This window comes from Thamnophis elegans, chromosome 2, assembly GCF_009769535.1.
Source record: "Thamnophis elegans isolate rThaEle1 chromosome 2, rThaEle1.pri, whole genome shotgun sequence".
Lineage (NCBI taxonomy): Eukaryota > Metazoa > Chordata > Lepidosauria > Squamata > Colubridae > Thamnophis > Thamnophis elegans.
In genome coordinates this window covers 151,552,047-151,572,301 of record NC_045542.1, presented here as the reverse complement: position 1 = coordinate 151,572,301, position 20,255 = coordinate 151,552,047, and the positions used below count along the sequence as shown (strand labels likewise).

Here is a 20,255-nt window from a genome sequence, read left to right as displayed (position 1 = left end):
CCATCTTTGCTCTCTCAGGAAACCTCCAACATATAGCTTTCTCTAGAGTCCCTATCTTTCCTTCAAACAACTTGCCATTGTATCATCATATGTAAATGACTTTTTAAAGCTGCCCTCATTTCCCTCACCACATTCTTAATGAATTTCTTTCTCTTATGCAATTCAGTGGGCTGAACTCTTCATATTCTATATTTGTCTCCCAAAGGTGCTTCTTCAAAAGACAATTGATCCCCCCCCCCCCCGAAGGCATTTTGTCTCTCATTCCAGAAGCTTCTTCAATTCTGACTGAATGGTGGAGTGTGGAAGGATTTATATGCCTTGCAATCATCTGGTCATTTCTGAAAGTTGTTGAGGCCACTTGGAATTTATGTGTGCCCTCAGGGTCATGTGACCAGTGAAAATGGGTGTGGAACCTTCCTGCAATTGCTGAATCTATATCCTGTTCACAACACTGTCTTTTCAGCAGTTCCAAATCTTGCCATCCTCCACCATTCTGTCAGAACTAAAGAAGCTCCTTGGATGAGAAGTGAAATATCTTCAAGGGAAAACAAAATCCATATGCCATTTGAAACCATGCCCTGGATGACTGAGAATCTCCATAGACATTCTGGATTTTCTCTTACTGAAAACAAGATGATTTGATGTACTATAACTTATGGCAACATATTCCAGTTTAATAATGTAGATTGCCAGTTCCACATTACCATTGATGGTACATCAGGTTCCAATGTGCGATAAATTATTGAAAAACCTCTAAAGCAAAATGATATCTAATAAATTAATGAGGCTTTAAGTTCTCTTATTTGGAAGTTATCACAATTGGCCTCAATCAGAATTATTTCTAAGCAGAAACATTTCCACATGGAGTTAAATAGAAGACCCAAATCCAAGGAGCGTCAGTTACTTTGTTAAATGAAGTTGGCCATTGGATGGCACTTTGATTGACAGAAATCTTGACTTCCGAGGGGGATTGTCTTTCTACGTTCCCAAATTTCACACCCTCAGCAGACGTTTTAAAAAATGATGCCCATTGCATGATATCAAAGTCACCAACAGGAACTCCATTTTCATCAAAAGAAATCTCTTCTCTGGAAATATTGTGAAGTTGGAAGTTTCTCAGGAACCTATGAAGCTGCAGAAACATAGGAAAAAAACATGACAACTAGAGCCTTTATTCAATGTGTTTTTCTTGCTTTATTGTTCTAGATTGGAAGTTCTCTGAATAATTCAACCACTTCAGATCATCAAGACAACATGAAAGAGTTTCATTCAGCATTTCACAGGAAGCTTCTCTCAGTCATTCTCCAGGGCTTCACAACTCTTTTTCACATATTTACATCACATTCTTGAAAATGTGGAATAGACATGACCACCACCAGGTAATTAGTTGACAAACCTCCAGGGAACTGCATCCATATGGTGGGAAGTAAGCAGTGAGGTAACCTCAAGGTTTCATCTTAGGCCCAGTACTCCTCAAAAATATCTTCATAAATGACTTCAATGAGGTAATAGAAGGGCAACTGATCAAATTTGCAGATGACACTAAGCTGGCAGGAATAGCCAAAACCCCAGAAGACAAGCTCAAGTTCCAAAAAGATCTTGAAAGACTTGAACGTGGGCCCTATCTAACCAAATGAAATTCAACGTAGATAAAAGTAAGGTTTTGCACTTAAGATGTAGGTATAGACTAGGTGAAACATGGCTTAATGCCAGAAACTGGGCAAGGGATCTTGGAGTCCTAGTGGACAATCACTTAAATTTGAGCTAACAGCATGTGACAATAGCCAAAAATACCAGTACAATCCTAGGCTGCATTAATACAGGGATAGAATCATTGGTGGGTTTCAAAAAAAAATTAGAACCTCTTTAGAACCTCTTCAGCACGCAAAATCTGTCAAGTTACAAGACCTTTGCACCCCTAACCCTTTAGAAAAAAAACCCCAGAGGTGTTCAAACTTGACAGCTTTAAGACTTGTGAATTTCAACTCCCAGAATTCCTCCTTTCGCTCTTCATCTTGATGATCTGCGGATGGTGGGGGGGAGCTGGAACCGGTTCTAAAACAGCACTGTAGATTTGTGGAACCTCTTCTATAGAACAGGTTAGAACTGGCAGGAACCCACCCCTGGATAGAATCAATTATGTGAAGTTTTAGTACCACTTTACAAAAGCTTAGTACGACCACATTTGGAATACTGCATCCAGTTCTGGTCAGCACCATATAAAAAAGATGTTGAAACTCTAGAAAGATTGCGGAGAAGAGCAAGAAAGAAAATGATTAGGGGACTGGAGGCTAAAACATTTGAAGAAAAGGTTCCAGGAATTTGGTATGTCTAGTCTAAGGAAAAGGAGGACTGGGGGAGACATGGTATCACTTTTTCAATATTTGAGGGGTTCAAATATGGTTGTTCCAAAGATGCTTTTTTCAAGAGGCAATTTCTTTTTTTTCCTCAAAGATTTTTCACTTCTCATCCAAGCAGCTTCTTCTGGGTTAGGGTTAGGGTTCTTCTACATCTAATTTAATATTGAGGAATTGGAAGGGGAGAATCAAAGGAACCTCAAAGGAGAAGTCTTACCTGCCAAGGCTTCACAATCTGGGGTGATTGATGGTATCCAGCCCGCATTCTCCTCTTACTCCATTGGGAGGAAGAAGCAGCATTGAGGACCCAGGCCACAATTTGAATGATTTGGGAAATACTGGAGGAATCCTGAGACAGGATTCTTGCAATCACATCATGGGATGGAAATTCCCAGTTCTCTTTTTCTCTGCATTTTTTCCAAACTTTCTTAGATAAGAGAGGACTTGAATAGAAACATTGGAATGCTTCCTTTCCATACATTAGGACCATAGATGCATAAGATTTAAAGTCATAATACTGAGCCCTTCTCTTTCTATGGATGCGGAAGGAAAACAAAGCATATTTATTTTGGAGATCAACTGAGAGGTCAAAAATACCTACACTTAAAGCTGTCAAAGTTGTTGCAATCCACACCCTTCCCACAAGGGATGTACTAGTCATATCAAATATTTGTATTATTCCTGCTAACGTTACAGAGGCTTGAAAGTCCAGTTGGCATACTATAATTTTTATTTGACTCTTGATAAGAGAAATGAACATTTTACTTTTCTCTTGGAGGACAGGGTCTCCAGCATCTGTCGGCATATTTGCTTCTGGGACGACTCCTGAGAGGACAATGCATATCCCTTTTTTAAGAGTGAGAACATCCAAGCGTCTTTTGAATTTTTCTCCTTTTTCATTGTCCTGAGAAAGGAGGCCAATCCACGTCCATCGGAAATGCAGGAGCAGCTGGACAATGGCTGAGTAAGGAGGTTCTTGGTTTGGGGTCAACCGATATGAAAAAGGAAAGGGATGATTTTGCTCAGCCATCTGGTTGATGACACTGTAGTTGATCTAAAGATAAAGGAGAAGGTATTGGTAGTTTGTGCCAGTTTTAATGATAAAAGTCAGATGGTAAATCTAAGGGCCTTCACTGCTGAGAGAAGTTTCAAACAATAACTGCATGAATATTGGTAGTTCCCTTGATGTTCTGTCCTGTTGTCTTGTATGCTCCCTTTGAAACCAGGGAGCTCTGAATTATCTCTGGGTAAGGTTCGTGGGTGGTCCTCATAGAGCACACCCTACGGGTCATATTATACCTCATTCATCCACTTAGTCCATTAGTCAATCAGAATAGAGTTGGGAAATCTTCTTTTTTTATATATATATTTTTATTTTTGTTATATAGACAACATACACACACAACAATAGAAAAAGAAAAGCAAAAAAGAAAAAAGAAAAGAAAAAAACACACACACAAAAGAAAAAAAAACAAAGCCCATCATCACATATAGTATGTCGTTTGGTTACAGGTGTTTTAACATTTATCATTCTTATACATTCATTGTTTCATTTAATAGATTATAATTTAGTATCGTTTCTTATTCCCCTACCTGTGGCAATCCATCCCAACTACGTTTCCCCGCACACACACACCCCGTATCTGTCTGTTATATATTTAATAGACACAACAATAAAATTAAAAACACACACACACACACAAAGAAAAAAAAACATCATCACATACAGCATGTCATTTGGTTACAAGTGTTTTAACATCCACATCCTCAAATAATATTTACCACCTCAAACTTTTCATCTAGTATAACTAAAAACCTCATTTTCATTCTATAATATATATTCAGTTAACATTAGTATTATTTTTTCCAGAAAATATACTTATGTTCATTATTATCCTTGTACTTCATACCTTCAAATAGAGATCTTATTCCTTCATTTTTCAATAAAATGTCACTGCATATATACCAGTTTTCAATTATTTCCTTATTAAAATTGTTTATCAGCAGCGAAATATCATTATAATACATTCTTAACATTATACATTATATCACCAGACCTCTATTAAATATTCATAAAATCATTATTATCCTTATCCTTTTTAAAACAAAAAATTCTAAAGTATTCAATTCATTGATATATTAATTTTTCATTGTATCATTGTTAGATTATTTCACAGCATAGTTGTATCATCATTCAACTTCTTCAATTAAAGCATAAGTATATCATTTTTCATTTCCAAGGGTTTTTTTTCCCCCTAGCCACTGATAAAACAAATCCCATATCTTATAAAATTGCTCATCCTCTTGTTCTCTAATTTCAAATGTCAATTTACTCATTTCAGCACAGTCCATTATTTTTCGGATAACTTCTTCCTGTTTTGGTATTGTTTCGTTTTTCCAGTTTTTTGCAAATATAATTCTGGCTGCTGTTAACACATTTACAATCAAATATTTTAAGTCTTTGTTGTAGATTTCTGGTACGATCCCCAATAAAAAGACCTCTGGTTTAAAGTCTATTTGTTTGTGTGTCATTTTCTCCAACCACATGTGGATTTTAGTCCAGTATCTTTTAGCTTCAATGCAAGTCCACCACATGTGGTAGTATGAACCAGGTATCTGGTGACATTTCCAACACTTTTCTGATTTATTCTTGAACATTCTTGCAATACTGGTTGGGGGTAGATGCCACCTGTAAAACATAGAGTTGGGAAATCTTCTAATCCAACTGCCAGGAGACCCTAATCTATTGATGTTAAACTCAAGGCCCGGGGGTGTATCCAGCCCATGGGGTGCTTAAATCTGGCCTGCAGGGCCGCCCTGGAAATAGCAAAGAACCGGCCTGTGTGGCCCTCCCGAGCTCCATTTTGCCTGGCAGAGGGTTGCAGGAGGCTGTCCCAGCCAAAAATGGAGCTCGGAGTGACACCGCTGCCCTATTCCAACCCCTGTTCAAGCAGGAGACCCAATACCATTTCACACAAATTACTGTCCAGTCTCTTCTTTAAAAAACCCAGTGATGAAACACCCAAAACTTCTGGAGGCAAGCTGTTCTAATGGTTAATTGTCCTCACTGTTAGAAAGTTTCTTGTTAATTCCAGGTTGCTTCACTCCTTCATTAGTTTCATCCCTTGTTTCTTGCCCTACCATCAGGTGCTTTGGAAAATAAACTGACCTCCTCCTCTTTGTGGCAGCCTCTCCAATACTGCTATACACTCATGGAATATCTTTTAAAACTGACAAACATATTAATTTCCTCATATATTATTACTACTTATTTGATTGTTTCATATGTTTAGATTGAAATATTGTTTGCTATATTCCCCCCAGCAATTGTTCAATATTGGTATATTATTTCATTGCCCTCATTCATTTAATTGATTTCAAATATTTCTATATAAAGTCTTTAATTGGCTGAATTTCTTTCAGGCATCTGGAATGCAGAAGTCAGTTTAATAACCTCACTTTATAAAAAAAAATCCAAGACAACTGGCATTGTGCCAAGCTCCAGTTCAAAATAAGAAAGAATATTATGACATATACATATTTATACACGCGCATGCACACATACACACACCAAAAAAAAAAAAAACCCACACACACTTACACACTTTGTGGATTAAAAATTCTTTCAGTTCTTCTAATATTTACTCTCTGATTCTCAATTTATTTGGAGAAATATATACAACTGCTGCTTTATCAGCAAGTCTGAACAATTTACAACTTGGAATTAATTCCATTATACTCTATACCTGTGGAATTTTATAGATGCTCAAGACATTAGAAATATGATTAAATAGTTCAGAATCCATCTCTTCAAGAACTGCTAGCAGGTTCTTTTGTCTTCCACAACTGTAGTTTGGGATGCTCTCTTGTCCTGTAGACAGCACATCCAGCATGGCCTCATATGTCATTCTTACACTGAAAAAATTCTGATAGATGTTGTAGCCCAAGGTGATGTTGGGTAAGAGCCTTGAATTCTGGTTGACCTCATGAACAGCCAACAAGAAGGGCAGAAGGTGGAAGTAGGTGTTTTCACTGCAACAGAATAAAATTCCAAAGATCATCATCTTCAGTTCTAGTTTAATGAAAAGAAGGACTAGGGTGACATGATAGATGTGTTCTAACATTTCAGGGGCTGCAACAAAGAAGAGGGAGTCAACTATTCTCAAAGTTCCTGAAGTTAGGACAACAAGCAATGGGTGGAAACTAATCAAGGGGAAAAGCAACTTAGAACTAAGGAGAATTTTCCCGACAGTTAGAACAATTAATTAATGAAACAACCTGCCTCCAGAAGTTGTGAATGGTCCAATACTGGACGTTTTTATGATGTTGGATAACTATTTCTCTAAAGTGGTGTAGGGTTTATTGACTAGGCAAGGGGTTTGACTAGAAGATCTCCAAGGTCCCTTCCAACTCTGTTATTCTATTCTATTCTTGATGGACATTCTTGGGCAGCCTTCCTCTAACCCTGTTTATCTATGGAGCAGGATGTTCCTGGTAACTCCCTGCCGTGTCTTTTTTATTTACTCTTCAAGGATGTGCCTAGCTTTGAAGCAAAAAACAGACGTGAGAAACCAGATAGCAAAGGATACAATTCTTAACAAGTGAGATTTAACATAACTTCTCTTCCCTCCTTGAATTTGGTTCTTAAAAAGTATCCCTTTCATTTAAACCAAAAGGAAGAGGGAAGCCACAAAAGTAGCAAAAGTGCTAAAGAGTGGAAAGAAAGATTGGAGGGGGTGGTAGGCAACATAAAGTAAATGTAAGGAAGGGGAAGAAATGGTGGGGAGAAAGTATAAGAGATCTCCCTCTATTGTAAGGCATTCATTCAATCACTTTATTGAGAGTTACTGCTGAAATATTGTTCATAAAAAATAAAATAAATATGAATAAACTGTATCAAGGTAGTCATTTGAAAGCAGGCAGAACCCCATCTAAGCAAGAGTCATTGTGGAATAGTGTTGACATTGCCCAGAGTTGAGGTTGACACTTGTGGAAGAACTGAAAAGTAACTTTTACAAAATCATCATGTTCCCCAGGAGCCTTTCCTCTAAAGGAAATTGGGAGAAGCAGTAATGAATTTGCCTTTCTCAAGGTGAGGAATCGGGGAATGGAAATCATTCCTAGACAAGACATTGGAGCAGGTAAATTCAATCACCAGAATCCTGGATGTGTTGACAATTACCTTATCAGTTGGTGGGTTGGAGGCTTGGAGAATGAAAATTCATACAATCGAGATGACATTCCATACATTATAGCAGTAATCCAGTAGTCTCCTGGTTTGTAGTAATGGAACCATTCCTTTTCTTCTATTATCACCTTAAATGGACATTTCACCAGCATACTGGCACAGGGAATTTGAGATATAAACTGAAGCAGAAAGAGCTGTATAGGCAGCAGCAACAACATTTGACATACACTGCAGGAGATCCTCTCTATAGTTCTTTCTTCAGCATAGAGTTAAATCTCAGAGATCACAGAAGACCACAATTACAGTGAAGAAGGTCCAGTTTGTCCCCAGATTTGAAAGTTTTACCTGCAATTTTAGACTGCTACAGTATTTGCCCAGTTTTATCCCAACCTCTGCTCTCATCACAGAAGGAGGCTGTTACAAATCAAATTATCAGGTGTTGTACAGTATATCCCATTTGTTATCACATTGATTGGCAACTAACTGTGGTGGTGGAAATCCCATAAACCTTGTTCAAAGGAGAATAAATAACTATGATTTTAATAATTAGAAGGGGAATTGGGAATGAACATTGCCACAAAAGTGTGCAGTTGGAGAAAAGAGTTTTATCTGACTCAGGAGAATAATCCTAATTTGAGAGTCAAGAAAGAAACTCAGTGAAGTTTGATTGTTTTTTTTTAGTCTCCAAACTTATTCTTGAGATTCAAAAAAATAAAATGTAAAAAAAAAAACCAGTTCAGTGCTCTTGAATAGGCAGTGGGCCATTATAATGAGTGGGGGATTCTACATTCTTGGGCATCTATAAAATTCCACAGGTATGAAGCTAAATTAAACTTAATTAATGTCATAAATGATGTAAATTCTTCAAGTTAGCCCAGAAGGCACACATTGTTCATACCTCCAAATAAATCTGGAGGCAGAGAGTAGACACTGAAAGACCTGAAATAATTTTCTTTCTATTAAATGTATGTATGTATGCATGTATTCAAAGGGACGTGGTGGCTCAGTGGCTAAAATGTTGAATTTGTCAATCAAAAGGTTGACAGTTCGGCTGTTCAAATCCCTAGCACCGTATAATGGAGTGAGCTCTCGTTACTTCTCCTAGCTTCTGCCAACCTAGCAGTTTGAAAGCACATAAAAATGCAAGTAGAAAAATAGGAACCACTTTGGTGGGAAGGTAACAGTGTTTTGTGTGCCTTCAGCATTTAGTCATGCCAGCCACATGATCACAGAGACATCTGAATGGTGCTTCTGTGTGCATTCCCCTACTAAATCATGAATGTTCCAATGCAACTATCTTACCAGAATCTATTGCAGAATAGAATAGAATAGAATAGAATAGAATAGAATAGAATAGAATTCTTTATTGGCCAAGTGTGATTGGTCACACAAGGTATTTGTCTTTGGTGCATATGCTCTCAGATACATTCATGAGGAATCATAAGGTACAACACTTAATGATAGTCATAGGGTACAAATAAGCAATCAAGAAACAGTCAATAACAATATTAATAGTAAGGATACAAGCAACAAAGTTAGAGTCATGCAGTCATAAGTGGAAGGAGATGCATAATAGGAATGATGAAAAGTAATAGTAATGCAGCTTTAGTGACTAATTTGACAGTGGTGAGGGAATTATTTGTTTAGCAGAGTGATGGCGTTCGGGAAAAAACTGTTCTTGTGTCTAGTTGTCTTGGTGTGCAGTGCCCTATAGTGTCATTTTGAGGGTAGGAGTTGAAACCATTTATGTCCAGGATGCAAGGGATCTGTAAATATTTTCACCGCCCTCTTTTTGACTTGTGCAGTGTACAGGTGCTCAATGGAAGGCAAGTTGATAGCAATTGTTTTTCAATTTCAATTCAATTTTTTTCAATTTACTTTATTTGTATGCCGCCCTTTTCCCTGAAAGGGACTCAGGGCGGCTCACAATTCAAGGGAGGGGAAAAACAGACAAGTTACAAAACATGAAGACCATACACAATTAAAAAAGCACAACAATCATACCATTCGAGTGGGGCTACAAGTCTTTAGCCCCAGGCCTGTCGGAACAGCCAGGTTTTAAGGGCTATGCGGAAGGCCTGGAGGGTGGTGAGGGTACAATCTCCACGGGGAGTTCATTCCAGAGGGTCGGAGCAGCCACAGAGAAGGCCCTCCTCCGGGTAGTCGCCAGTCGACACTGGCTGGCTGATGGAATTTGGAGGAGGCCTAGTCTATGGGATCTTATTGGTCTAGTGGAGGTAATTGGCAGTAGGCGGTCTCTCAAGTACCCAGATCCAATACCATGAAGGGTTTTGTAGGTGACAACTAGCACCTTGAAGCGCACCCGGAGACCAACAGGCAGCCAGTGCAGCTCGCGGAGGATAGGTGTTAAGTGGATGAATCGAGGCGCACCCACGATCGCTCGCACGGCTGCATTCTGGACTAGCTGAAGTCGCCGAATACTCTTCAAGGGCAGCCCCATGTAGAGCACGTTGCAGTACTCCAGCCTAGAGGTCACAAGGGCACGAGTGACTGTTGTGAGAGCCTCCCGGTTCAGGTAGGGACGCAACTGGTGCACCAGGCGAACCTGGGCAAATGCCCCCCTGGTCACAGCTGACAAATGGTGTTCAAAAGTCAGCTGTGGGTCCAGGAGGACTCCCAAGTTGCGAACCCTATCTGAGAGGCGTACTATTTGACCCCCCAGCCTGAGAGATGGAACACTTGGCCAATTAGTAGGAGGGAAGCACAACAGCCGCTCGGTCTTATCTGGATTGAGTACAAGCTTGTTAACCCCCATCCAGTCCCTAACAGCCTCAAGGCCCTGGCTCATCACGTCCATCGCTTCATTGAGTTGGCACGGGGCAGACAGATACAGCTGTGTATCGTCCGCATACTGGTGGTATTTTATCCCGTGCCGTCGAATAATCTCACCCAGCAGTTTCATGTAGATATTAAAGAGGAGGGGGGACAGGACCGAACCCTGCGGCACCCCATATGTTAGGGGCCTAGGGGTCGATCTCTGCCCTCCGACTAACACCGACTGCGACCTGTCCGAGAGGTAAGAGGAGAACCACAGTAAAACAGTTCCTCCCACCCCCACCTCCCGCAGTCGTCACAGAAGGATACCATGGTCGATGGTATCGAAAGCTGCAGTTCTAATTATCCTCTGTAGTCTGTGTCTGCCTTGTTGGGTTGCAGAACCAATGTAGTAGTTGGTGACCCACACAGCATTTAGGATTCATGTGTGTTAAAACTGTTGGTGGCAAAAGTGCCCCACACTGCATCTACTCTAATATATAAATCACATGGCTTTGATCAGAAGGATGTGTTGACTTATCAATTGCCAGAGCTCCCTTTACTCCAAAGGAACTAGGACAAGAGGAAAGAACATCAAAGGAGCCAGCATATTTAATGCAGGTGTTCTTTCCTGCATATGTTTCTCAGCAGTGGGGAAAGGCCCTTACATTGAAACATCTAACTTTTGTCATTAAGCTGACACAAACTAACAATATTAAAAGGTCTGTGGTGGTGCAGTAGTTAGAATGCAGTACTGCAGGCTACCTCTGCTGCCTGCAGGCTGCCTGCAATTTGGCAGTTCAAATCTCACCAGGCTCAAGGTTGACTCAGCCTTCCATCCTTCCGAGGTGGGTAAAAGGAAGAGCCAGATTCTTGGGGGCAATAGGCTGACTCTGTCAACCACTTAGAGAAGGCTTAAAGCACTGTGAAGTCGTATATAAGTCTAAGGGCTATTGCTAAATGCTAATATCTTCTCTTTCATCTTAGGTCAACTATGGTGTCATTAGCCACATTCCTGATCAAAATCACCATTTTCCTTTTTTCTACCGGATGACCCCCAAACCAGAACCTCCTTACTTTGGGATTGTCAACCTGCTCCTGCATTTCCAATGGACGTGGATCGGCCTCTTTTCACAGGACAACAAAAGAGGAGAAAACTTTAAGAGAAGCTTGGAAACTGTAGCTGTTAAAAATGGGATTTGCATCGTCCTCTCAGAGACCATCCCAGCCACAAATGTGGATATACGTACTGGAGACATGTTTGTGGAAGAAAAAAGGAAAATAATACTCCTTCTTGTCAACACCGAAGTAAAAATTATAGTTTGTCAACTGGATTGTCAGGCCATAGGAATGCTATTAGCAATAATCTATGGCGCAGAAAAGATTAATACATTCATTGGGGGAAAAGTATGGATTGTGACAACGTTGTCCTTTTTAAGTATAGGAGTATTTTCCTATAGGCTTGATCTCCAACATAAGCATGCTTTGTTTTCCTTCATCACTCAACAGACAAACAGAAGACAATACTACAACCTTAATTCATATTCCCCTGCTGAGAGAGAGTTTGTAGAGGAAGCATTCCAGTGTTCCTATTCAAAGCCTGTGTTGTCTAAGAAAGTTTGGGAAAGATGCACAGAAAAAGAAAGCAGGCTATTACCACCCCAGGATGTGCTTGCCAAAATGCTGACTGAGGATGGCTCCAGTATTTCCAGAGCAATCCAAGCTGTGGCCTTAGTCCTCAATGTTGTCTCTTCCTCCCACATGAGTAAGAGGAGGATGTGGATTGGAGACCATCTCTCACCCCAGATTGTACAGCTGTGGCAGGTAGGACCAATGGTGGGATTTAAATAATTTAACAACTGGTTCTCTCCCCTAATAACCAGCTGGGTACATGTGGCTCAGTGATCATGTGACTGGGTGGGCGTGGCCAACTCAATATCACTCAGGTTGATGGGGTCTTCGCCTTAGCTGTTACAATATAATAAGGGTTAACCATAGAGGCAGTTTCTGTAATCAGTGCAATACAGATTAGGCTAGAAACAACACCAGAATGTTTCCTTCCTGCCTTCCTTACAGGATTATCCCTGTAAACTGAAAAAAAAACAAAAGGACATTTCTTCCAACAATAGGTTCTCTAAAATGCTTAGAAAGTTAACAATCTGAGTGAGCTCCCGTTACTTGTCCCAGCTTTTGCCAACCTAGCAGTTTGAAAGCATTAAAAATGCAAGTAGAAAAATAGGAACCATCTTTGGTGGGAAGGTAAAAGGATTCCATGCATCTTCGGTGTTTAGTCATGCCGGCCACATGACCATAGAGATGTCTTCAGACACCGCTGGCTCTACGGCTTTGAAACAAAGATGAGCACCGTTCTCTAGAGTTGGGAAAAACTACCATATATGTGCGAAGGGAACCTTTACTTTACCTTACCATTTATTTATTTAGTGTATGCCATTGTTACATTAGCCAGGAGACTACAATGCTAATGGAGAGTAGTAGTTGGCTGCCTGTTTGCAAGCTCTGTTTGCATGCTTCCCAAGGTACACTGGGCTAGCTAGCTTCACACCAGAAACAAAGACAAGCAACTTTTCCTGCAGCAGCATCCAAGACACTCACCCTCCTCTGAAGTCACCTTGCAAATGGCTGTCGTAACCAGGAAGGTTCAGTGTTAGCAGGATTCTGACTGACACACAAAGTGCTGGCTTGTCTTCCCACTGAACTGGTACCTATTTATCTACTCACATAAAACATGCTTTCAAACTGCTCAATGGGCAGAAGCTGAGGCAAGCGACGGGAGCTCACCTCCTCATGTAGTGCTAGGACTCAAACTGCTAGAGCAAGGGTGTCCAACTCACGTCATCACGGCAGTGTCACGTGACATATGGGGACCTTTTTCCCACTTTGCTAAATTGGGCTGGGGCGGAGCCAGCACATGACACATCTGGCCCATGGGCCATGAGTTTTGCACCCCTGTGCTAGAGTAAAGGTCTCTAGCATCATTAAATCACTGAGCTCTCCTATAATCAGCCTACATTTTTTCCTCCAATATTTTGCCTCTACAGCTTCCATGTAATCAGTCTCTCTTCACTCTCCATATCCAATTGCTGGTGCTGGCTATGCTGTCTGAAGACTGAGTAAAAGCTGAAATAGGATGCTTGCAATCTACAAAGCAATTGACAGTGTGGTTTGTTCCCCGTACAGAAACTCTTTTAGATAGCAGGAAACGGGCTATGATTTCATAGGAAAACATTTGGATGTCTAACATAATTCAATTAATTCTTGAAATTTCAGCCTTAGGTAATTTTAATTTATATTAAAATATTTGGTAGGACAATATAGTGATGGAAGACATATCAGAAGAAGAGCTAGTATTCCATGGAGAAAGAGGGAGAGAAGCTTCCTATGAAATCCTGAATCATTCTTTTTCAGATCAAAGCGATCAACCGAAGAGTTGAATTATTCAGAGTACTTCCAGTCCAGAATCACAGCCAGAATAAAGCACTCCATAAAGGCTCAAATGTGTAAGCTGCATCTATGTCTTTGTAGCTTCATCGGTTGCTGAGAAACTTTCAGCTTCACAATATTTCCAAGGATGGAGTTTATTTGGATGAAAATGGAGTCCCTGTTGCTGATTTTGATATCGTGCACTGGACAGTTTTTCCCAACAAGTCAATTGCTGGGGTCAAAGTTGGGACTGTAGAAAGAGAAGCCTCCTCCGAAGTCATGGTCTCCATCAATCAGAGTGCCATCCTATGGCCAATATCATTTCAGAAGGTAGCTATTGCTGCTTGCTTTTTGGTTTCTATTTATGTCCTCATGTATTCTGCTCCAACACAATTCATATCAACCTCCAAGTAACAAAACACTCCAAAATATAAGGTGCACCTAGCTTTTGGGGAGGAAAACAAGGGGGGGATCTGCTTTTGCCTCCCAGCAATCTGTCTCCTTGCAACAAACAGCAAACAGTACAGACAATATACACTGTTTATAGTGTTACATTTCAGACTATATTTGTACAGATGCTGTTAAAATTGATGTGCTTTCTGGAAGTATAGTTATTCTCTGGTATTTAAAAGAAGATACAATAGCACTGGGCTTCTTCAGATGAAGCATTTATTTTAAAAAGCTTCTTCATTTTGTTAAGTTGTCTAGAACAATAATAAAGCAGTCTTTAAAAAATAAGTCTAATAATTTGAACATTCTATAGGCATTTATAGTTATTGACTTACTTCCTTACAGCCTGACAGCCAAACAGCCTGATTAGCACAAGAAAAAAAAATCTGCTTCTGCCTCCCAGCAATTTGCCTCGTGGAGCGAACAGCAAGTTTCATTTTCAGTTTAAGCGTGCCTCCTGATCAACAGCTGTTTCAGGCTGTAGGGATTGCTATAGCCTATTGCAGCCTCCGCGAGCCTCATATTCCCTGTTTCCTGCAAGGAAGTAAATTGCTGGGAGGCAGAGGTCAAAGGGTGGGGGATGGTGGGTGGGTGAGGCTGCATTCAGTGTATAAGACATACCCAAATTTTCACCCTCTTTTAGGGGGGAAAGGTGTGTCTTATACTCTGAAAAATACTGTAACTACTATGCCACTACTCCTTGGCTGAGTTGGCTCAGTGTATTTCTTGGCTTCCAGAAATCAGTTCACTGATGTAAACCCCTCTTATTTATATGTTGCCCTGGCTGAGCTCTACTTTTATGTTTAGACAGTACCGTCTTCTAGATGTTCCGAAAGTTGTTACCCAGGATATGCCAAGGTCATGAGAAAAGAAGCACCAGTTTGCTGCTACGACTGTTCTCTGTGTATGGATGGAACATTCTCTATGCGAGAAGGTAGGTGGCTAGAAAGAGAGCGAGAGAGAATTGATGATGCAATCAAAATTTATTTCTGCTTTTCTGGCTACATTTTTAAAGTTCTTTTCTTTCTTGCTAGTTATAGACCTAATTAATAGCATAGGATTTTTGTAATTCTATGAAGTAAGAAAAATGAAGGGTTCCACAAACTTTCCAAAGGTTGGGTACTATCACTCAATTTTGCCATTAAAATAAATAATGAAAAGCTGCTGTAATATCTCGAGTTGCTACCGTATCTTCTTACCTGGTTTCAGGAAAGAAGACAAGTCTTATGAGTATTGACCATGTCATTGGTTTTCAGCCTTTATGATTGTTCCTAAATTAACGTTGGGTCCTATAAAATGTATCTGAAAGAAATATTGAATTGTTCCTATGCATGCTACCAAGGCAGGTGCCAGGGTTCCAAATAGCCTCCTCCATCAAATAAGAATGTGAGGCTAGAGATTCCTCAAAATTCAAATTTATTAAAGAAGCCATATTGGCACATCTGGGAAAACCTGAATCTGAAAGCTTCCAGGTTTTCCACACCCAGTGGGAAGTTCAAGACCCTGCCCCAGCACCCACATGTCCATCACATGGCCCAATCAGTCACTGTCCCAAAGGAAGATTCCTCCCAGTGACACCCCTCCAGGTGCAGGGGCTAGATGACCTTGACTCTCTGAGAAGGAATGTTATTTTGGCTACATATAATCTATGCTCCATTCAATCCCCCCTCCCAGTTTCCCACAGTAGAATATGTTTGAATATGTGGCAAGACTTGAAGCCAAAGATGGGTTCCAAGCCTGACAGCAGCAACCACATCCCAGCAATAATTAAGTTATTTAAAGCCAACGTTCCAGACTTGTGCTGACCCGATTCTTCATATAGGATTTAAACAACAGTGTTGCCTGTCATTGTGATATGGGTCTCCCTGGTGGACAACAGAGTTCCAGCATGGGTCCTTATCTTGTCACAGTCCAGACTTGATGTCCTAAGAACCACACTCCATAATGAAAATGAAGATTTCCCACCCACCTATTTAGACATGAATGGTTACGATTAATATCACTTCAGTCCATATATTCAACAACTTTCTTCTACTTGTTGGAACAATCAAATGAGTGAACCTGGTATAACAGCCCAGAGAGCATCCCTTGCCATCATCAAATATGGGTCAGGGTTCCAAGTAACACCCCCCAATGAAAGAGGACTCCGAAGCTTGAGTTTCCTCAAAGTTCCATTTTATTAGAGATGTCATATTGACACATCTGGGAAAACCCGAATCTGAAAGCTCCCAGGTTTTCCCCACCCAAAAGAACGTTCAAGTCCCTGCCCATCACCCACATGTCCATCACATGGTACAGTCAATGCACCATCCCAACTGGAGATGCTTCCCAGTCACGCCACTCCAGGTGCAGGCTGAATGTCCTTGGCTCTCAAAGAAAGAAATGTTACTATGGATAGATATCCCCCGCAAGTCCCTGAAATTCCCCCCTCCCCATTTTCCCACAGCACTATGTGTGGCAGCCCTGAAGAATCAAAGAAAAAGATGACTTCCAGGCAGTGGTGAAATTAAAAAAAAATTACTACCGGTTCTGTGGGCCTGGCTTGGTGGGCATGGCAGGGGAAGGATATTGCAATATCTCCATTCCCACTCCACTCTGGGGCCAGTCAGAGGTGGTATTTGCCAGTTCTCTGAACTACTGAAAATTTCCGCTACAGTTCTCCAGAACCTGTCAGAACCTGCTGAATTTCACCCTTGCTTCCAGGGCTGACAATATGTATGCTAACAAGGCAGCAGCCACACCCCAACAATAATTAAATTAGTTAAACCCAAAGTTCTAGACTTGTTCCAACCTGATTCTTCAGGTAGGATTTAACCAACAGTGTGTTGTACTATATTTTCACTGTTCAGGCCAGGGGTGGGTTCCTGCCAGTTCTAACCTCTTCTATAGAAGAGGTTCCAGAAATGTACCATGCCGTTTAGAACCGGTTCCAGCTCCTTCCTCCCACCTGTCCGTACCACGCTTGCCCCACTCACCACTCACTGATTGGCTGGCTCACCAATCGCACCGCCCGCCTCTAAAAATCCTATCTAAACCTTAAAGTCTTAAAGCTGTCAAGTTTGAACATCCCTGGAGTTTTTTTTTCTAAAGGGTTAGGGGTACAAGGGTCTTGTAGCTTGACAGCTTTAAGACTTGCATGCTTCAAATGCCAGAGTTTCTCAGCCAACACTTTGGTTGCTAAGCAAGTGCATTGTTAAGTGAGTTTCACCACATTTTACAAGTTGGCCATGCCCAGCCAGTCACATGACTGCCAAGCCACTCCCACTCGCTCACATTGTTGGCAAGCCACTCCCACCCAGTCACATGGCCAGCAAGCCTCTCCCACAAAGCAGGCCACACCTACAAAAGAGGTTCTAAAAATTTTTGAAACCCACCACTGGTTCAGGCCATACTTGGCTGCATTTTTCATAACACTTCTTCACGTACTGCTCTTTTGTTCATTCATCCTTCATTAATATGTTTTCTCACCATTTAAGTTAGACCTTAATCAAGTAAAGTCAGAAAGTATTTTCTAATCTCCTTCTCTCCCAATGTTTCTTTTTACCTGATTACCTTTAGAAACACATTTTATGTATTGTAATATAAATTGGTTCATTAGCATTTTCCATGATCCTACAGCTACAGAAACAAACATGTGCCCTAAATATTTTTCAGATGTAGCCCATTGTGAAAAGTGTCCAGATGATCAGCATTCCAATAAGAAGCGAGATCAATGTATTCCCAAAGTTATAACTTTCCTGTCCTATAAAGAAAACTTGGGTCTCACTCTGGTTCTCTTTGCCACTTCCTTATCCATAACTACTGCTTTTCTTCTGGGAATCTTCATTAAGTACCGAGAAACCCCCATAGTCAAAGCCAATAACCGGGACCTTACCTATATTCTTTTGATCTCCCTCCTAATTTCCTTCTTGACTTCACTTCTGTTCATTGGTCGACCCAAGAAAGTGACCTGTTTTCTTCGACAAACCACCTTCAGCATTCTTTTCTCAGTTGCTGTGTCTTCCTTACTGGCCAAGACTGTCATGGTGGTGGTGGCATTTCTGGCAACAAAGCCAGGCAGCAGAATGAGGAAATGGCTGGGGAAATCTCTGGCCACCTCCATTGTCTTGTCTTGTTCTGGGGTTCAGGTAGGCATCTGTTTCATATGGCTGAGAATTTCTCCCCCATTCCCAGATTCTGACCTGCATTCTCAACCAGGACACATTGTGCTGCAATGCAATGAAGGCTCAGTCACCATGTTCTATTCTGCCCTTGGCTACATGGGGTTTCTGGCTGCCATCTGCTTCTTCTTGGCTTTTCTAGCCAGAAAGCTTCCAGGTACCTTCAACGAAGCCAAATGGATTACTTTCAGCATGTTGGTTTTCTGCACTGTTTGGATTTCCTTTGTCCCCACTTACCTGAGTACCAAAGGGAAATACATGGTGGCTGTGCAGATCTTCTCCATCCTGGCCTCCAGTCTGGGATTACTGGGCTGCATCTTTATCCCTAAATGCTTCATTATTATCCTGAGACCTGACATGAACACCAGGGAGCATCTAATGATGAAAAACTAGGAGGGCTCCTGATTTTAGAAACTATTTTTGTGCAACTTACTGATGTTATAAAATAATATGCCTTGTAATTAATCTCCTTTGTAGGTATTCTAAACAATATTTGTCCATCATGTTAGATCTGAGTTATAACATCTAATTACAAGTAGTTTTTGGAGAATGACACTTATAAACTATTCAAAGGCAGGACTAGCTGTCCCAGTGACATGCTCATGAGCTAAGCACTTTGTCAGAGTTTTTGTTGCAACAGCACATCCAGCAAGCATACACAAGTAAATGAACTTCTGCAGGATTCAATTATATATAAGAAACTTCTTTATATGCAATACCATACAGCAGAATTAAGCATACAATATCAGGAACACAGAAGCAATATTCATAGAAGCAAGTCATTACAGAATAGAGAGAAACAGAGGCTAATATTGTACAGAGGTTGCAATGTTACAGAGGTCAAACCAACTTTTATACAGTTCAGCAAGTCTAAGCCACACCCAGACTCCAAACTCTTATGTCTCTTATGGCCCCATATAAACAAATACTATGTTTCAGTTTCCAATCAGTCCCCTTTGGCTGACCCGTTGCCATGTCTATTCCAAAAATCCCCATTGGCTGACCTGTTGCCATGTCTACTCCAGTCTATAAAATCTCATTCATACTCTGACACACTTGGCAACTGGCTCTCACTAATGCCACATAAGTAAGTTGTCAGGCCTCCAGCCATATTCCTCTTGGATCTTTGGCCTGCCACACTTTCTATTATTCTACTATGCCTTTTCTATTGTGGGAAAATGGGAGTGGGGATTGTATGGAGCTAGATGCTATGTGACCAAAACAAAATTCATTTCTAGAAAACCAAGGTCATCCTTTGTCTCTGCATCTCTGCACCTGACCAATACTGGATGGGTGGAACTACCAGCATGGCAATGGCAGATTGGACCATGTATGGCCTGGTGGGTATGGGGCATGATCACGAACCTTCAACTGAGTGGGGAAAACTGGGAAACTTTCAGATTCAGGTTTTCCCAGATGTGCCAACATGGCTGTCTTAATAAATTGGAACTTTGAAAAATACTTGTCTTGAACTCTGATTTAATTTTGGATGCTATTTGGAACCCTGACATAAGTCACATCATCACCATTTGCAAGCTTTCTTTCTGGCCTCCCACAAGCAAATTTAACAGGGAAGCCACCAGGAAAGCTGATAAGTCACTTCCCACCACTTTTTCACCCAAGAGCTTCCTCGCTGATTTTGCAGACATAATTATCAATGTATTTGGCATTTTAGCAATGTCTCTGAGCTATATTTAGATAACAAAAAAAAGTTTAAAAATAATGCTTTGCCTATTCTGAAAGCCCAGTGCCCTAGAGCCTCCCACCCAAAAGAAGGGGAAGGAAGCCGAAAGGGTGAAGAGCATTGAATTGGAGTAAGACACAAATGATGTTGTGCAGCCTTCCCAGTTGGTTTTTTGGTAAAGGGGGCATCAAGGTTCTGAC

The 20,255-nt window shown here is 40.8% G+C and overlaps 1 protein-coding gene across 1 annotated transcript; it reads right to left on the bottom strand.

The window, feature by feature from the left end:
* Positions 1 to 5,780: 5,780 nt before the first annotated feature.
* LOC116523812 (taste receptor type 1 member 2-like) lies at positions 5,781 to 7,802 on the bottom strand. Its single transcript, XM_032238894.1, has 2 exons — positions 7,540 to 7,802; positions 5,781 to 6,389 (listed from the first exon to the last, which is right to left on the bottom strand). The coding sequence occupies exons 1-2, from the start codon at positions 7,761 to 7,763 to the stop codon at positions 6,098 to 6,100; spliced, it is 516 nt and encodes a 171-aa protein (XP_032094785.1). The 5' UTR covers positions 7,764 to 7,802; the 3' UTR covers positions 5,781 to 6,097.
* Between the last annotated feature and the right edge of the window lie 12,453 nt (positions 7,803 to 20,255).